At 45.4% G+C, this 17,066-nt stretch overlaps 1 protein-coding gene across 6 annotated transcripts in view; it reads right to left on the bottom strand.

Moving 5' to 3' along the window:
- Nucleotides 1–730: 730 nt before the first annotated feature.
- FLI1 (Fli-1 proto-oncogene, ETS transcription factor) overlaps nucleotides 731–17,066 on the bottom strand; it is a 120,608-nt gene continuing 104,272 nt past the window's right edge. For all 6 annotated transcript variants that reach the window (XM_070272944.1, XM_070272946.1, XM_070272945.1 and 3 more), the window contains 4 exons: nucleotides 7,920–7,985; nucleotides 6,208–6,267; nucleotides 3,980–4,027; nucleotides 731–2,720 (listed from right to left, as the gene is read on the bottom strand). In XM_070272944.1, the coding sequence (XP_070129045.1) occupies nucleotides 2,191–2,720; nucleotides 3,980–4,027; nucleotides 6,208–6,267; nucleotides 7,920–7,985 (704 nt within the window). In that variant the 3' untranslated portion in view covers nucleotides 731–2,190. The remainder of the gene's footprint in view (nucleotides 2,721–3,979; nucleotides 4,028–6,207; nucleotides 6,268–7,919; nucleotides 7,986–17,066) is intronic.

Genomic DNA, 17,066 nt, shown 5'->3' with positions numbered 1-17,066 from the left:
ACGCAGGTAGCCAGGGCCTTGGCTGTCATCCTATATGACCCTTCTAGGCTGGAGGAAGATTGAAATAACATTAAAAAAGTCTCTGCAAACATAGTCAGCAGTGTGAAGGTTAATTTTAAGTATTGACTTGACTAGGCTACCGGGTGCCCAGATTCAACGTTATTTCTAGGTCTGTATGTGTGGGTGTTTCTGGATGAGATTAGCATTCGTATCTGTGACTCAGTGAAGTAGATTGCCTTCTCCAAGGCTCTAGGGCATCTTCAATCCTTTGAGAGTCTGAATAGAACAAAAGGCAGAGGAAGGAGAAAGTCACCTCTTGGCTTCCTGCTTGCCTCCTTGAACCAGGACCTTACTCTTCTCCTACCCTTTGACTGGGATTTACACCATCAGCAGCCCTGGTTCTCAGGCCTTCCGGCTCAGACTGAAACTACATCACCAGCTTTCCTGGGTCTTCAGCTTGCAGACAGCAGATGGTGGGACTTCTCAGCCTCCACAATCGCGTGAGCCAAGCCCTCATAATAAATCTCTATGTGTATATGTCCTATTGGTTCTGTTTCTCCGAAGAACCCTGACTATACAGACAATAAAAACCACATTGATTTTGTGCTTTCTGCCGTACTGCAGTGTGTACATGTGAAAAAAGTCTTCCTGGTGCAAGAGGTCAATAGAAAATTTCCCCTGGGAAAACCCGTTGACCTAAAGGTGATAAATGAGAAAACGGTGTCCTCAGTTCCGAGAGAAGAAGGCACAATTTATTTAGTCAAATTATTTTACAACATAATCTTCATTGACAGTTGTCAGCTTAACACTTAATATAGTTTTTAAAAAGTCAATGATTACTTGCAAAATTATATATATTTTAATATCTAAAAAATATATTGCATATATAGGGCAGGAAAATCCCTCGTCTCCACGAGGGAAAGTTTGGTTTTCTTTTCGAAGTTGTGATTATTGCGGTACGGTTATTTACAAACATTTCCAAAGCATTGAAGATTGAAATGGCTGCCTCTACAGCTCGTGCCCGCCTGGTAATACCTGCACCAGTGCTTCTCTTACTATAAGTCAGTGACTTAAACGTCTCCTTTACTTTTCAGTAATAGTCACATTATGCTTTTTAAAAACCAGCTATAAAAACGTACAAACAGCCCAAATGTACAGATTGACAAAAGATGTACAAATTACATTAAAAAAAAATAACGACTGATTTGATAGTAAAATTGTATTTGTGACCGAGGTCAACTCGTTTATTTATTCTTCTTAATTTTTTAATTATTTATTTTTAATACTGTGAGATATAGGAAAATAACTCTGCATAATTTATACAGTAAGTTGCCTTTTGATTGGTTGACCCTGGACTGATGGTCTGACAAGCGCACAGCGCTTGCGAATCTGTCTGTGTTTAGAAATCCCTAAGACTTTTCAAAGTTCTGGGACCCACTGTCATTATTTTTAAAAAAAATTAGTTACTTAATTCTCTGTCTTTCAGGAATGTCTGCATTTGCATTAACATTTCTTAGTTCCTATCTTGATTATTTCTAGAGAGAATGGTCAGCCTAGTGCAGACCGCCCACTGAGAGGGATTTTGCAATGCCCATGGCTTCTTAAACACACACATGTTCTTTCTTTTAAATTCCAGTTGGGTGAAAACTTCACTGGCCTTACAACCAATGTTCCAGTTGCCATCCACTGAAGTAGGTCCTCCTAAAATAAGATTATAAGCTTCCTACCTCTAGTTTCACTAAGTCTCAAACCAGAGCATAACTGGTTAAGTCCATGATTCTTTATCATACTGAACCCTACAAGGTCCATGATGAGACCCGTGTGTTGATATGAAGAAACTGCTTTGGTCATAAAAATATAAAGAACATTTACAGTTTCTTTCCCCAAACCATGATACACCCATTCCAGTAATCTAAATATTCAGCTCATAAGATGATAGGAGGTTGAGAATCCAAACTGGTGTACTGGCCAACGGAATCATCCATCTTTGTTCACGGTAGAGGAAGCAGAATCACCAACATTAAAAACAAAGGACTGTTTTTAAAGGACAAATACAAAGGTTCTATCCAACAAGAAAGAACATCCAGTTTTGTTTTCTCTTCAAGGCCACGTATGTCCTTTAGAGTCCAAAATATCCCAGGAAGTGTGAGGGATGGGCCTTCAGCTAGAAGGCCACCGATGATTAAGCTTCTAGTAGTAGCTGCCTAAGTGTGAGGGCACGTGGGCGTTAGGATGGCGGGGGACATTGGGGTTGGGGTAGATTCCACCTGTGGGGGAGGTCCAGTATTGCGACGCTGCTCCAAAGAAGCTGGAGGAAGTGACGGGCATGGAGGACGGGTGTGGAGGGACAAAGTTCACCTTCTGTTGGTGGGCGTGGTAGGAAGGCACGTAGGAGATATCAGAAGGGTACTTGTACACGGACGCCTCAGTTGGATGCGGCTGCAGGGCCTGGGCAATGCCGTGGAAGTCAAATTTGTAGGCATACCTTTTGCCGTGCACTTTAGTCATAATGTTTTTATCATAGTAGTATCGCAGGGCCCGGCTCAGCTTGTCATAATTCATGTTGGGCTTGCTTTTCCGCTCCCCCCAGCGCCTGGCCACCTCATCGGGGTCCGTCATTTTGAACTCCCCGTTGGTCCCCTCCCAGGTGATGCAGCTGGCGTTGGCACTGTCGGAGAGTAGCTCGAGGAGGAACTGCCACAGCTGGATCTGCCCGCTTCCTGCAGGCAGCGAGGCAAACAGGAGAAAACAGAGTATCTCAGCCTAGGGAAGTCAGATCCAATTCCCTAAACACAAGGATCCTCTTGCCTTTTATCGGAAACCCTTCACATCTTTTTACATTCAGAAGTTACTTGGCAGCCCCTTCTTTTCATTGTTGATTTGTTTTTATGTTTACCACTGAGATTGGCATAATAAGCAAGGTTAGATCTTAAGATAATTTTCCCCAAGGCCCGGTAAAATAAAATGCACTGTGGGTAATGAGGGGATGGATGGCCCAGTACTAGCTGTGTGATTGTGGGCAAGCCACTCCTCATCTCTTTTGGCAAGATCTTTGAATCTCTTCTTTTATAAAGGCCTGAATCACAGTCTAATCTCTATTTAGTGATGACGTTCTCCCCAGCCCCCCACCCTGGTATTCCCTGTCTGGGTAAAAGAGAGTCAGGGCCAGGCAGGAGACTGCTGTCAGTGTCACACGGAGAAGGTTGCTGGGACTGGACTGCTCCTAGCAGAGCCCTAGTGCTTGGCTCTCACCTCTAAGTTCTACAGAGAAGAATGTGGGTGGAGAGAAAAGCCAGGGATGAGGGAGCGGGTGGCTTCTTTCTCCTCTGAGCAGGAACGGCCGCGCACTAAAGAATGGGCCTGGAGACACTGGCGGCGTTAGTTCCCTGGCATGGGGAGGTGAGGGCCTCGCTACTGCAAAGGGCCTACTAGCTCACATGATCGGTGGGCTTGCTTTAGAACTCAAGGCTTATTTGAGGCTTATTTTTAACAAGAAACCCTTAAAATACATTGTGAAATTTATCTGCAACTTCTCAGGGACATGCCTCTTTCATAAGGCCGGACAACCCTGCAATGCTTTCTAAAGTCGAGAATAAAATGCCTTTGGAATATTATTCACTTGTGCCTTACATGAGGAGGATAACTGAGAGCTCAGTGTAATTGTTTCCTTTTGTCCCCCATCTTTCCCTACTGAAACTTGTACCTGTGCCGTTTATGACTAATCTAAACCTCAGCGCAGATATGCGGTGCTAATATGCTTGTTTTCCAGAAGCATCCTCAGCTAATGGACATTATTGCCACCTAACAACAAGCCCTGAACTCTCCCTTGAACACTAGAGAAGCGGATGCCGAACATTCAAGGAAAGTGGTACAGGGCACTCGCCGGTCAGATGTCTGAACTTAGGACAGAGGTCTCTGTGACCTCACAAAGCTACAGAACGTTTTGGAAAGAAAAGCTTGCAGGCCAAAGGAAACTCACCAGGATTGGCTAGGCGACTGCTGGTAGGGCCCAGGATCTGATATGGATCTAGGGCAAGAAAAAAGGAAATTTGCTTCACAGTTATTAAAAGTATAAAAACAACAGCATTAACAATAAGAAACCTCAAGACTTTATGCTTCTATTTCAGTAGCATAGGAAAGGCTGATTTCAGAAAACTTTACTGTTTTACTTGCTGACCTCAAAGATCATGATCATGGTTAGGGTCTTCATCCCCATAACTACAGAAACAGCGTGGAAGAGTAACGGCATCATTTGTTTTACATTTGGTGCCTAAAATTGGCAGATAATGCTGTTATTATTTAAAACAGCGTGATGAAACCACTTGGAAAGGAGCTGGCTACGATTCAGTTATAACGAATAAGGTGAAAGACAGCTTATTTCAATGGGCTTCAAGAAGGTCTAATGATTCCTGGTCTTTAAGAGCTCTCTACCTGTTACCAACAACTTCACGCGTCTCTGTTTTCTGACGTAGCATAAAACACACGCCTGGAAGCCAGGCAGCCTGGTTCTGGCCCCAGCTGCACAGTAAACTAAATAAGGCCCTGCGCAAACTCTGGGTGCTAGCTTTCCCACCTGCAAAAGAAGTGGGCTGAGCTGCTGGGCTCCTCAGCTCCCTCCTAGCACAACATTCTGTGATCTTAAGCTTGCAAACGTCAACACTAACCAGAATTTGTATTTTTGCTATAAAGTCACAATTCTTAATGTCTCAGTTTACTTAAAACTTATGTGATTATTTAGCTATAAAAAAATCTTTGCAACATTGGTTTACGTGAGGTTTGTCTTTCTTTTTTCAGGTGAGGAAATCATGGCAGAGAGCTGGAACACCATTTGGCTGTGTTGTCAAATGTTTGCTACAAACATATACCAAACTCTTTTTACAATTTTAATTGCAATTCTTAAAAATCAATGTGGTTTTTGGATTTCTGCTTACAATCGTGAATTAACTTGAAGAGTCCTTAAGGCTACTTAATCTATGCTTTTCATCCACACAGTATGACAACTAAAATATTTTGGCAGGTGAGGTCTAATTTTGTTATTGTTGGGGATTCTTTAAATCCTCTATGCCAAATCCTCTCTCTGTCTAAAGTAAGTTCTTTCTTAACCTTGCTGATGAAATGTAGCTCAATTTTCTATCGCTCTGTCTTCAGTGGAGATGGAAAACAGCGTCTATCCATCTCAGAGCACATGGCTTCTTCAGAACTGAATCTCAGCTGTGTCACATAAAGAAGGCAGCTGCACTTGGGAGTGGGCACACAGCTATTTTCAGATCTATGAAGCATCTTCACATGAAATGCGAGGAAGACTTCTCAAGGGGGCAAACCAGGAAACTTGAGTGGAAGTTATAGGGAGGCGGACTTTGGCTTAAACACTGGAATTGAGCCTACCTAGGTAGTGAACTCCCTTTTGCTAGAAGTATTCAAGTAGAGGTGAGGTAATTATAAGCCTGAGATGTTACAGAAGGAGGTTATAGACCTGGATGTTTCTAAGTTCCATTCCAATACTAAGAGTCTCCAGTTCCGTGATTTGAAAAGTTCCCCTGCCTATTGTTAAGCGATCCATCATTGGATGAGGGCATTTTTGAAAGTAAGGTTTGGTGAAGCGTAAAAGGCTTGGACAGCAACTTGGAAGTCTGGAATAATAGCTCTAGTTCTCTCATAAACCAGCTGTGCAGCTTTTAGCAAATCACTTTACCTCTCTGGGCCTCAGTTTCTTTATTTTACAAAATGAGGCATTGGAACATTTAATCTTTTTTTTTTTTTTAAAGATTTTATTTTTCCTTTTTCTCCCCAAAGCCCCCCGGTACATAGTTGTATACTTTTAGTTGTGGGTCCTTCTAGTTGTGGCATGTGGGACGCCGCCTCAGAATGGCTTGATGAGCGGTGCCATGTCCACGCCCAGGATCTGAACCAGCGACACCCTGGGCCGCCGAAGCGGAGCGGGTGAACTTAACCACTCGGCAACAGGGCCGGCCCCTGGAACATTTAATCTTTATGTTCCTTTCACCTCTGATCTGAACAAGTCTCTACCTGATTCCAGTGCCTGTTACTTAATTCACAGATCTATTACAGAGAGTCTAATATAGACCCTCTATGAAAGACAGCAGTGATGACAAATGCACTATAGGCTTTCAGTCCTCCTCAGCTGACCATGTGCAATCAACAGCTGCATAAGAAGCAAAGGAGGGGTCACACGTGATGGACAGGTACCTGGCTGGGGCCGTTGCTCAGTATTCTTACTCATTGTCTGTGCTCCTGCAAGGGGGGGACCTGCAGCAAGAGGAAAAGACAGATGGTAAGCAGGCCGCTCTCCACAAAGGAGGAGAAACGTTTTGTTGAACATTCTCCAGAAGGACAGATGTGTGTTCTCATTCATGCATCCACTCGCTCTACTCACTCATGTATTCCTTTCATTTTATAACTAGTTCTCTAGAGTCTACCCTGTGCTGGCACTGATCTTGATGCTAGAGGTTCAGCAGTGAACCAGCAGCTCCTGGTAGGACTTTCATTTTAATGGGGGACAATGAGGAAGAGCAATAAATACATAGTCGAGCACGTCTAATGGTATTGGGGCTGTGGCTTCATTTTTAAATAGAACATTTAGAAAGGTCCTTAATGAGAAGGTGACATTTGAGCAAAGATCACTTGCTTCCTGTATTTCCATGTTTTGCGAGCTCCCCTCCACGGCGTCTCTCGCATACATCCTTTCCACTCCTTCCGGGCTTCTACATTGTAGATCTGTGTTGCTTCGTGCACGGTCTATAGCTTAGTCTGACTGGAATCCTCACCACTCCTCCCTCTCCCCACTGACCCATCATATGCTATTTAGTCAGTTTAATCTGCCGAAACCATTTCACTCCACCATGCAAAAACCTTAGCGACTCGTTGCTTAAAGACTTAAGGTCTATCTTCACAGTGTCCTTCACGCCCCCTTCCTTATCTTTCCAGACTTCTTTCCCTTCATGCATCCTAAACTCCAGGAATCCAGAGCGCTCACTGACTATCAGACATGTCAACCTTGATGTCTTTCCCTGGCCCCATCTCTCCTGGGAGGGGCTGTCCTCCCTATCTCCACAAGTCCAAATCCTGCCTCTCCTTCTAGAGCCCCCTCACATGACCCCAGGTTCACAGGCCTTCACGGAGCCCATCCCGATGGAAGGCGCCATGTGTGTGCATGACTCCTCTCCCCTGCTTGAGAGACTGGTCCGTGTCTGCCTCATCTTTGTGAACCCCATAGTGCCAAGTGCTGGGCGCAGAGTAGACAACACATATTATTGAAAGGCATCCTGGTTATTGCTTGGGCATTAATTTGTAATCCCAACCACTTTCTTGAAAGAATTTCCTTCACCATCCATTCATGTGCTTGATATTTTACTTCCTAGAGATAGCAAGATTGACACATTCTGGTTCAGGAGTTTATGAGTCGTTCTCCTTCCATGCTCCCTCAATGGGAGATTTTGGGTCAGACTTCAATACAAATTGATGTCTCAGACTCCTACCAGGTCTTCATCAGGTTATCCTCCACCTCAGCCTGTCATGAAACAGGCATAGGGACACTGGTGTGACTGAGCCTCAACAACTAGGGGAACAGAGTCATAGAGGGTCATCAACATGACGTAAATGACAGAATCCAAATCAGAGGCCTTTCATTCATACACAACCTAATTCTGAGAAACTTTCTAACTTCAAAAGTTCTAAAACTACACGCAAGGAAACCAAATTCAAAAATCTGAATGAAAATCCCATACCACGTTTCAAGGAGTGGGTATCACTGACGGGCCCTAAATGGGCAATTCATTTTGATGCCCACTCAAAAAGCAGCAAACAAATGTTGGCTCCAATCCCCCTTTATTGCAGGACCCTGTTCACCCCATCCTCAGAAGCATGTTTTCCTCCCAAAGAAAAGAGTGACATTTACTTACTTTTGTTGAGGCCAGAATTCATGTTATTGCCCCATCCTCCTCTCCTGACTGAGTCATAAGAAGGGTCTAATGAGAAACAACAAACAGGTCAATCAGCATCTCCTGCTTTTCAGAAAGGTTGCATGACAATTATCTTTCAGTGACCAGGGAAAATGAAATTTAATTCAGCAGTAACTTTGTAAGCATCACTAAATTCCAGAAGTGCCCTCTTCCCCAGGGGTAAGGCTGGGGTGAGTGGAAGGAACACTGACACTCTGATTGGGAGCCAAAGCAACGGGAAGAACCCTGAATTTCAAGGCGAAGGTTCTACCCCTCCCACTATTTGTTGTCACCATGTGGGTGAATCATACGACATCCCTGAGCCTCAATTTTCTTACTATGGAAATAAAAATTTATGTGATTTATCTACCTTATGGGTTATGGGGTTGTGCTAATGTTATGAACTGAAATGTTTGTGTCCCCCTAAATTCATATGTCGGTATCTCATCCCCAATGTGATGGCATTAGGAGCTGGAGTCTTTGGGGGTAATTGAGTTGTGAGGGTGGAGCCCTCACGAATGGGATTAGCGCCCTTATAAGAAGAGGCCACAGAGCTAAACTGCCCTCTTCTTGCCCTGTGAAGGTACAAGAAGTCAGCTGTCTGCAATCCAGAAGAGAGCCCTCACCAGGACCAACCGTGCTGGCACCCTGAGGTCAGACTTCCAGCCTCCAGAACTGTGAGAAAGAAGTTTCTGTTGTTTCTAAGCCTTCCAGTCGATGGCACTTTGTCATAGCAGCCTGAATGGACTAAGGCAGGGAATGATCAAAGGAGATAACGTATGTGAGGCATCTTAGAAAGCTTTCTACAAATATAAACTAATACAAGTTTAGAAAGAAAAAGTGTCTATGGCTGTGTAGTGAAGTCCTTTAAGCATTTCTGAAGAGTGGGCAGTGTCCAGATTAAAGACTCCATGGGAAAACTCTCCCAAAGCCCAGGCCCATGACGGTCACGGAGGCCACCTCCAGCCCTCGCTGCAGTGCGCTGATGATGTGCGGACAGCTCATGGGTGTGAGCACATTCCAGGCTCTCCTCGGCCTCTCAGGCTTTTCTCTTGAGAGTGGAGAGGGCTGGGCCTGATGACCACAGAGAAAGGACAAAGGCCAGAGGCGGGGCTGGAAAAGGGCCTGGAACAAGAAATGAGGGGATGGAGAGATGCTTCCAGCCTGGAAATGATGAGAGGCCTGCTTCCAGGTTGCCCTGCAGAACACTGCATTGAGCGCGAACATTTGCACTCCCAATCTCTTTCTTGAAAGAGTCCACACGCCTCCATGACTGTGTTCAGAAGCTGCTTAACTAACTGCCTGAAAACTCCCTCTTTTCCTTCTTACGGTGTGAGTCCCATTGAGGCATTTTGAAGGAATAGCAGAAAAGCTTAAGGATACAAAATTATGACTTTCAAAGTCTTTCCATGAACAACAAAGAAACCATAAAAACCATCCGAACAAATGGAGCACAAACCTCATCAAACAACAGCCTGACCGGGGAAACACAAACCATCCCTTTTGCCCCTTTGGAGCCTCTCAAAGAAATTAGAATAAGAAGTGCAAAGATGGATGGGCTCATCCGATTGCCTGTTCTCGTTGTTTCTGGCTAAGAAGAACCAAAAGACAGGGACAATTTTCTTGTGGAAAAATCCACGTGCGGATGCACATTCCTCCCGGCCCTGGAAAAGCCAGTGTACTTTTTAAATTACACTCTTTAGCAATTTGCATGAAAAGCAAAACAGAAAGTGAGGGGGTGGGGATGGGGCGGCAGGGCAAGGAAGGGGATAAAAGAGAGACGAAGCTTGACTCTTAAGTTGGCTGTTTTTTAATTTTTATTTGACTTTTTTTCCCCCACAATTCCTCCTGCAAATTCTTCTGCTTGCTTAAAAACAAAATAAAACCAAAACAAACCAACAAGAAAACCGACTTGTTTCTAAGCTTGCAATGAGGTTGAAGGTTCTTGTGGGCATTTTCTGGGCTGTCTTGCAGGGGTCTGCAGGGTGTGTGCCATGCTGGTATGAGCAAAAGGAAAAGAGAGAGTCTTCAAAGATGTTTCTTGGGGGTGGGGGGAGATGCTGGTGAGGCCTCCAATAATTTATTTGGAAGTGACTTCTGCAATGTACTGCGTGCTTGGCCATAGGGTAGAAGTGAAGTAATATGAAACAAGTTCTTCATCCTTGCATTTAAATATGAGAAGATAACTAAGATTGTGAGGAAATATGGGTCATGTGTTAAAGGAGTGATGGTGATATTAAGGCTACTGGAGGTTATGGAGGGAGAGGAAAGTATCACTGGGGCCATGTGATTTGAGTGAGACCTCTTTTGAAGCAGCGAGTGAGCAATGCAGGCAGGCACAAGGCAGAGGTGGGTGGTGAGATTTGAAAGTGATGTCTAGGGGACATTCATGAATGGAATTACATGACTGAATAGAGACATGGGCAAGGAGAGAGGGTTAGAAGAGAGGGCCGAGGCCACGTTCGAGGCCATGTCGATGCCAGCTAAGCAAGCTTAATGACCTTGGGTTACAGGCAGCGGAAACCAAGAGAGGTTTCGGGCACGCAGTAATACCATGAAAACAGGGTGTGGTGGAGAACGAAGCTTGTGCTGACGCGTAGGATGGATCAGAGAGCCTGGGGAGGGAGGTGAATCTAGCAGGAGGAGAACAGAAAGTGGAATAGAAAGTGACAAATTCATGCAAAAAGAAAAACCAAATCACTAAGTTCCAGGAATTGGCGTGTGTCATCCGAAGCTCTGACTGGACTTCTGACTTACTGCACTGATAAAATCTCTGCCTCAAAGTTTGCTAGTCAACGTTTCTACTCAGTCATTAGTCTACTGAAGGCTTCTATCTTATCTGAAAGCTATGGCACATCCATTCAGAAGAACCATTTTCTTTTGTAGCCCAACTTATGGCCATGGCTAGAGTTACCAGAGGCTTCTTATCAACTTTTCCTCCTATTTTTCCAGCTCCGGCACAGAGCAGGCATGCAAAAGTTCCAGAGCGCACGGCTGAATTCCCTCTGACCAACAGAGGGCAAGTGATGACGGGGCTTTTCTGTAACTCTGAGTGCCCAGTTGAGGCACGCAGTCGATGCCTAATTAGAGGGGTGCTCGGCAGCCCCCTTCTTTCCTGTGCTGCCTCAAGGCCTGAGGAGGGACCCAATCCTCCCGCAGGCTTGCCTCAGGGAGAAAGTCAGGCTGAGAGGACTTTCGAGGTCCCAACCAACCCTAAAGTCCTCTAGTAGGTAAAAAAGGAAGTGACAGAAATAGAGAGGCCACCAGCAATCAGCCTGAACTGTGTCCTCACTGTGACGTTAACAGAGCAACAAACAGCAATGGGTCACGTTGTAGGCTGGCATCCTTAGCCAAGACTCCCAGAGCAGCATGTGGGGTCAGAGAAACAAAGACCACGAGTCTCCCTCCCATTTGCTTTTTCATTCCCATATATTTGCATGAAAAATCCTGCCACTGGCACCTGATCCCACAAAAGACATCCCGGGTCCATTTACTGAGGATTTTAACAAACGTACTCCGTGGGCACTGGGGTTTGTGGGGACATCTACTGAAAGTAAGCTTTAAATGAAAACTAGTGTTTCTGGAGTAAGTTCTACTGCAAAGATAAAGCATAAAAATGGAGAAAGCCAAGGCCAAGAACTAAGGCCCGGCGTCCTGCCTTAGAGGTTTGAAGAACCAGGGCAGCCTTGCAGATTAAACGAGATATCCAAGTGAACACTTGGCCTGGGGCCTAGCACAGAGTCAGCCTTGGTAGAAGTGAGCAATTAATATTATTATTTCCATCATTACTATATGTCTAAAAAATGTCAGACCCAGAAACATGTTCGCCAGTTAAACACAGGTTAGCTTTCCCCTCCCCTCCATCCCCCTTACTCAGCTCTGCTTCTTGTTTTCCCTCTTATCACCTAATTTAATCAATAATTAATTCATGTTTGCTGTTGACTGCCCGCATCTCCCACGTGAATGTCGGGTACATAAGAGTAGGGATCTTTCTTCTGTTCTCTGGTGTAACCAAGCATCTAGAACAGGGCCCAGCACAGAGCAAGCACACAAGAAACATTTGTTGAATGAATAAATAAACTGGGCCAATATTTTCTCCTTCTTGCTAAATATACACACTTCCTCTTATTGTTTACTATTTCACTAGCTGAAGAGAATTCAAGGCCCCTAAATTAAGTCTCTCCACTAAATAAAGTCTCTGGACAATTCCAGTCTGAGCGATGAGGAGTAAAGACTGTGCTAGCCCTGTGTGCCCTCTGAGCCTAACGGACAACAGTCCCCCTCTTACAAGGCAGAGGCTAAAAGCTTGTCGCCACAGGGAAGTCAAGGGTGGGATGCCACTCATTTAAGTGGCCTGCATTTTATTTTATAGATTTTTAACAAAGTCATTGTTGAAATGAGGGTTTGTTTTTTTCCTACTAAAAGTCATGCAAGTAAAAACTTAGCAGTGTGGTCAGCTCTAGCTCCAGACACACAAACAGAAATATGTCTATAACCAAAATGGAAAAGCCTGGACTGGGGAGTTAACCCAGCGACTCACATTTCTGCACAAACACCATCCCTCTCTGGGCCTGACGCCTGGCCGTGTCAGGGCTCCTGACCCCTGCTGTCAGTCAGCTTGCAGAGTTCTCCGGTGGGGTGTGCCTGGTCCACAAAGCAGCCTGAGCGTGCACTGAGTGCCCCCCACCCCGAATGTGGTGCCTGCTGTCTGCCCTCTGAGAACTGACTTCTGAAAAGACAAGCTTAAGGAAGCAGCCAGGATATAGTGTTTGCAGATGTGACAGTTAGGGACCAGCAGACCAGCTGAGCATCTGATCTGTGTGGTGAGCTCTGTGTGGTGGCAGATGGCTTTATCAGCAGAAAATCACACCCCAGTTCTGCCAAACACACTTTTTACTTCAGTGAAGGCTAACACCTCCTGGCTTTATAAAGTACCAGGATGACCAATCAAAGGGTGATCCCTCTTCACCGGAGTCAATGAAAGGGCTTTGCCTAGAATTTACAGTTTCAGGCAGTCCTGAGATCAACTTTTGCCAAAGCGAAGAGAGACCAGGGCCTTGTTCTAGAGAATCTGGGCACTGCCCAGCATTGTGGATAACTCAGCCTCATGTATATAATGGCCTGAACAGTATCTCCATTATATGATGCTCAGTGTGGCTGAATTTGACACTAAATGGCCTCTTAGATTCCAGGAGAACCTCCTGGGGTAGAGAAATATGAGCGTGGAGATTTTTTTCTGAAAAGTGCCTGTTGGAAGGGGAAAGCTTTTTCTGGACATGACCTTCTCATAGACATCGCAGTGTTAGCTCAGTTTCTGTGTGAAGCTTTTAAACGGGTCCTAGAAATCTGGCCAAATGTCTCAGGAAAGACATTTCTTTCTGCTCTGATGCCTACAGCTTGCTGTCTGAAGGCCTAATGTCCCAGGCAGCAGGCAGCTCTCCACTTTGTCATGACCTCACCCAGAGGCCCAAGATGCCGTGACACCAGCACACAAGAGCCTCTCTCTTCATCCCTTACAACATAAAGCCATGCTCTCAATTACTTGATGGAAAAAGATAAATTTTCCCTGAAACTTCTCGTCGAATTTCTGGTTGCTGCTGAAAAGGTTGGCAGTGCCTCACCCTGTTTATCCTCGGAAAGCCGGCTTCTGAAGGCAGACCTTTCTACTGGAGAATGGAAAAGGCAGATCGTGCTCAGAGCAAGGCCTCGCTCAGTCAGATCCAGATGTCCTTTCTTGGAAAAGGGAGGATGCCAAAGGAGGAACGCTCTAAGAAAGGGGGCACCCTGAGACACAAACCCTGAACTTCCCAAGAAAGAACCAAGTCCACCCGGAGGAAGTCCCTCCCCCAGACGCTCACAGAGAAGAACTGCATACGGGAGCAACATCCTTTTTGTTGGTGGAGGATTGGGCTAAATGATCCTCTAAAGCCCCTTCTCCCTCTGAGATCCTGGGTTCTACAGCCTCAGTCTTTGAGGATGAGCAGGTCCTACTGGCCACCAACCCAGCTCAGGCTGCTTTCCTCTGGGCTCTCCTTCATGCTGCCTCTGATGCCGCACCCTACCCATAAAAGCCTGCTCTGCTTCCTGAACCTTCCCAAACCACAACTCAGGACCAACTTCCTGCCTGCTGCTGTCTCCACTATAACTCCTATTGGCGACCACACTAGATGTCTGACCTACTGGCCTGGCCTCCCACTTCACAGACAGCACAAAGGCAATGAGCGCCTAAGCTGTGAGAGTTAACGCAGGGTGCAGGATGCCCTTGTGGAGGGGTCCTTTCCCTCTGGGAGGCCTGGGCTCACAGCAGTGGTCACGACACAGCATTTAGGATCAGTGAGCCCTGGGTTCAGATCCCAGCTCTGCCATTTACCCTGCTGAGAGATCTTGGTCTACCTTTCTGAACCTCAGGTTCTGCTTCTCTAAAAAGGATTAATAAATGCTTTATAGGGTTGCTCTGAGGATTAGATAAGCATTCGATAAGGGGCAGTTGAAAAATATACACAATATGCAGGTAGTCTATACAATCTTGCTTATACCTCTAAAATGTTTATCTTTGTGAATCGAAGTTAAAAATCTCGTCAAGGAAGAGAAGCCACAAAGGAGGAAGGACAGTTCCATTCCTGTGCTCCCAGGTCAGTGATTCCTAAATGGGAATAAAGTGTGACTCTCTTTTAAAAGAAGAAAAGAGTTACACTGGACCCCTTTGAGAAACACTGGCTTAGAAGACAGTGAGGAGTGTTGGCTCTGGGCTGCCTGCTGGTAGATTAGGCTTAGGTTTTACCCAGCATCCTTCTTGCTCCCTCGACTGTCTGCTCCCCTGATTCCCTGCCCAGCTGGCCGTGAAGCTGAGAGCTGGGTCCTCACCTCATTTCAACCCGTTCTATAGGGGCAGCCCAGCCTTCGCCTCAGTGGCATCTTAAGTTCCAAAGAGCAACAGAAGATCTTGGCTTCCATCGAGACCTCAGGAGGAGGGAAACATCCAGGGAAGGCTTTCCTCAAACTTGGAACGCACAGAAAAAAAAACATCCTGGATCAGATTTCCTCTGCTGAAGGATCTGGTCCTGGAATCCAAACAGCCCCTCAGCGTCAGAACTGGCCCCGCTGTGTGGAGTATAATGGAGGCACTGTTTAAGATATTATATGCGCAAAAGGAAAAAAGACACGCGAGCAAAATGCTTGAAGAAATGGATGGTTTTTAAATACGAAAAGTTTGGAGAGGCAAACGGCACATTCGCCAGGCACAGCCCCGCCAGTCACGCGAGGCTCCCCGCTGGCCCCGGACCCTGCCTTCAGTCTCTTTCTCCCACGGGCTCTGTGTTTAAATGACACAGAAGTCTAAATGACCTCTTTATTTTGATAAAGCCTCAAAGTGGGATTTTTGGGCCAGTCTTATGTGGAAAAGCAATTCATACTGACTAGATTAGTTGGGTGTTTGCCAAAACCCCCCCTCCACATCGGGCCGTGTGGATGCAAGTAAATTGCATACTTCTCTGGTCAAATCTGCCTCAGGTTTAAGAGGATTCCAGGTAGGAAAAAGGAAACATAGCAGTTCACTTAGGTAACCAGGCTTGAGGAGCAAGGAGAGGTGGTCTGCGTTTAGCCCCCTGCTCTGGCTCTGCCGAGCGCGGGGACATGACCTCTTCACCGCGTTTTCACAGTGACGCTGCTCTGGCTGTTTGGCAATAGCTAAATACAATCCGCGTCTGCCCGACAAGTCCACTTTTGCATTTCTTTCCCCAGAGTTCTGCAGGTCAAGGCTCACCGGTGCGGGTCGCATATTCAGCTTTCTAGTGTAACTCCTTGTGAACTTACCTTTCTTGCTTGGTGATAACTTTTTGAAAGAAAGGGACTATGTCTTAATCACCTTTGTTTCCTTCTCACGCCCCAAGGCTCTTCTGCTCGCCCAGCGCTAGCTTATTGGACTTAATTGATATTTCGTGTCCTACCACACATTAATTCATTCAACAAAATTTTATTGAATGTCTACTATTGTGCCAGAGACTGCACTATGTGCTGAGAATACAAGGATGGCAAGACAAACATCTCTGCTCTGTGGAGCTTACACTCAAAGCAAATAGTAAACGACCTTGTATATTAGAAGGTGTTAGTGCTGAGGGAAAAAAGAGAACAGGGGAAGGGGAGCAGGCAGTACCGGGCTGGAGAGAGCCTCACCGATACTGTCCAATTTGAGCAAAGACTCGACCGTCTAATGATATGCACAGAGAGCTCTCCATAGCTCCACGGTTTGCTCATGGAAAGTGACTGGATTGCCCTGCGTTGCTCTCAAAGACCTTCTAGAAAGTCAGTTCCCTGTTATTAGTCCTTTATCCAGTAAGAATTACATTATGCTGGGAGACAACAACATAGCTTTTAGTTTTGTAGCTAAAAAATTTGTCAGGATCTTTTTGATGTTTGGGTCAGGGATAGTAAAACAGTCTAGTCTATTAAAGAGCTCACCAATTTTTGCATATTTATAATCAGGGTAATTGCCAAATCTGTGGTCTTAGACTCACACTGATTTAGGATTGTCATTCAAATCAAGAAACGTAAAATCCCAACACTTCTGTGATTTGCCTTTTGACCTGCAGCTGAAGTGGTTTGCAGGAAAGGGCAATTCTCTAGGGTCCATGTGGGAGAAGTGGACAGGTGAGTTCCTCCTGAAGCAACACTCCATCTTTGTGGACAGGTAGGCGAGCATGAAATGCTTCCACCCCTGAGTCCTGTATCCACACATCAAAAGCACAGTAGTTAAAGGAAAAGAACCATCAATTCTCGGTAGATGGAATGTGGTCTCACTTATATAACAGAATCAGAGGCTTCTTTTCAGACTGGAAGGGACCTCAGACATTATCTAAACCAGACATGCAAATTAGCACAGGCCTGGAGGCCCAAAGCCTGAGAGAAAGCATATGTGGCCATATGAGAATTTTAATAGAAATTGAAAGTATGACTCACAGCACAAAAACTGCCTTTCTCTAAACTCCTCTAGGATATTGGGCAGGACTGATAATTATTTTACAGGCAGTCCAAAGACATTTTAAGCTCAAAGATTTTTCAAAATTATACCAAGAACGATTTTCCTCTCTTTGGAAGAGTGGTACCTAAATC

The sequence above is a fragment of the Equus caballus genome, chromosome 7 (genome assembly GCF_041296265.1).
Source record: "Equus caballus isolate H_3958 breed thoroughbred chromosome 7, TB-T2T, whole genome shotgun sequence".
Lineage (NCBI taxonomy): Eukaryota > Metazoa > Chordata > Mammalia > Perissodactyla > Equidae > Equus > Equus caballus.
The sequence above is the reverse complement of the archived record's forward strand: the minus strand, read 5'-3'. Positions and strand labels throughout refer to the sequence as shown.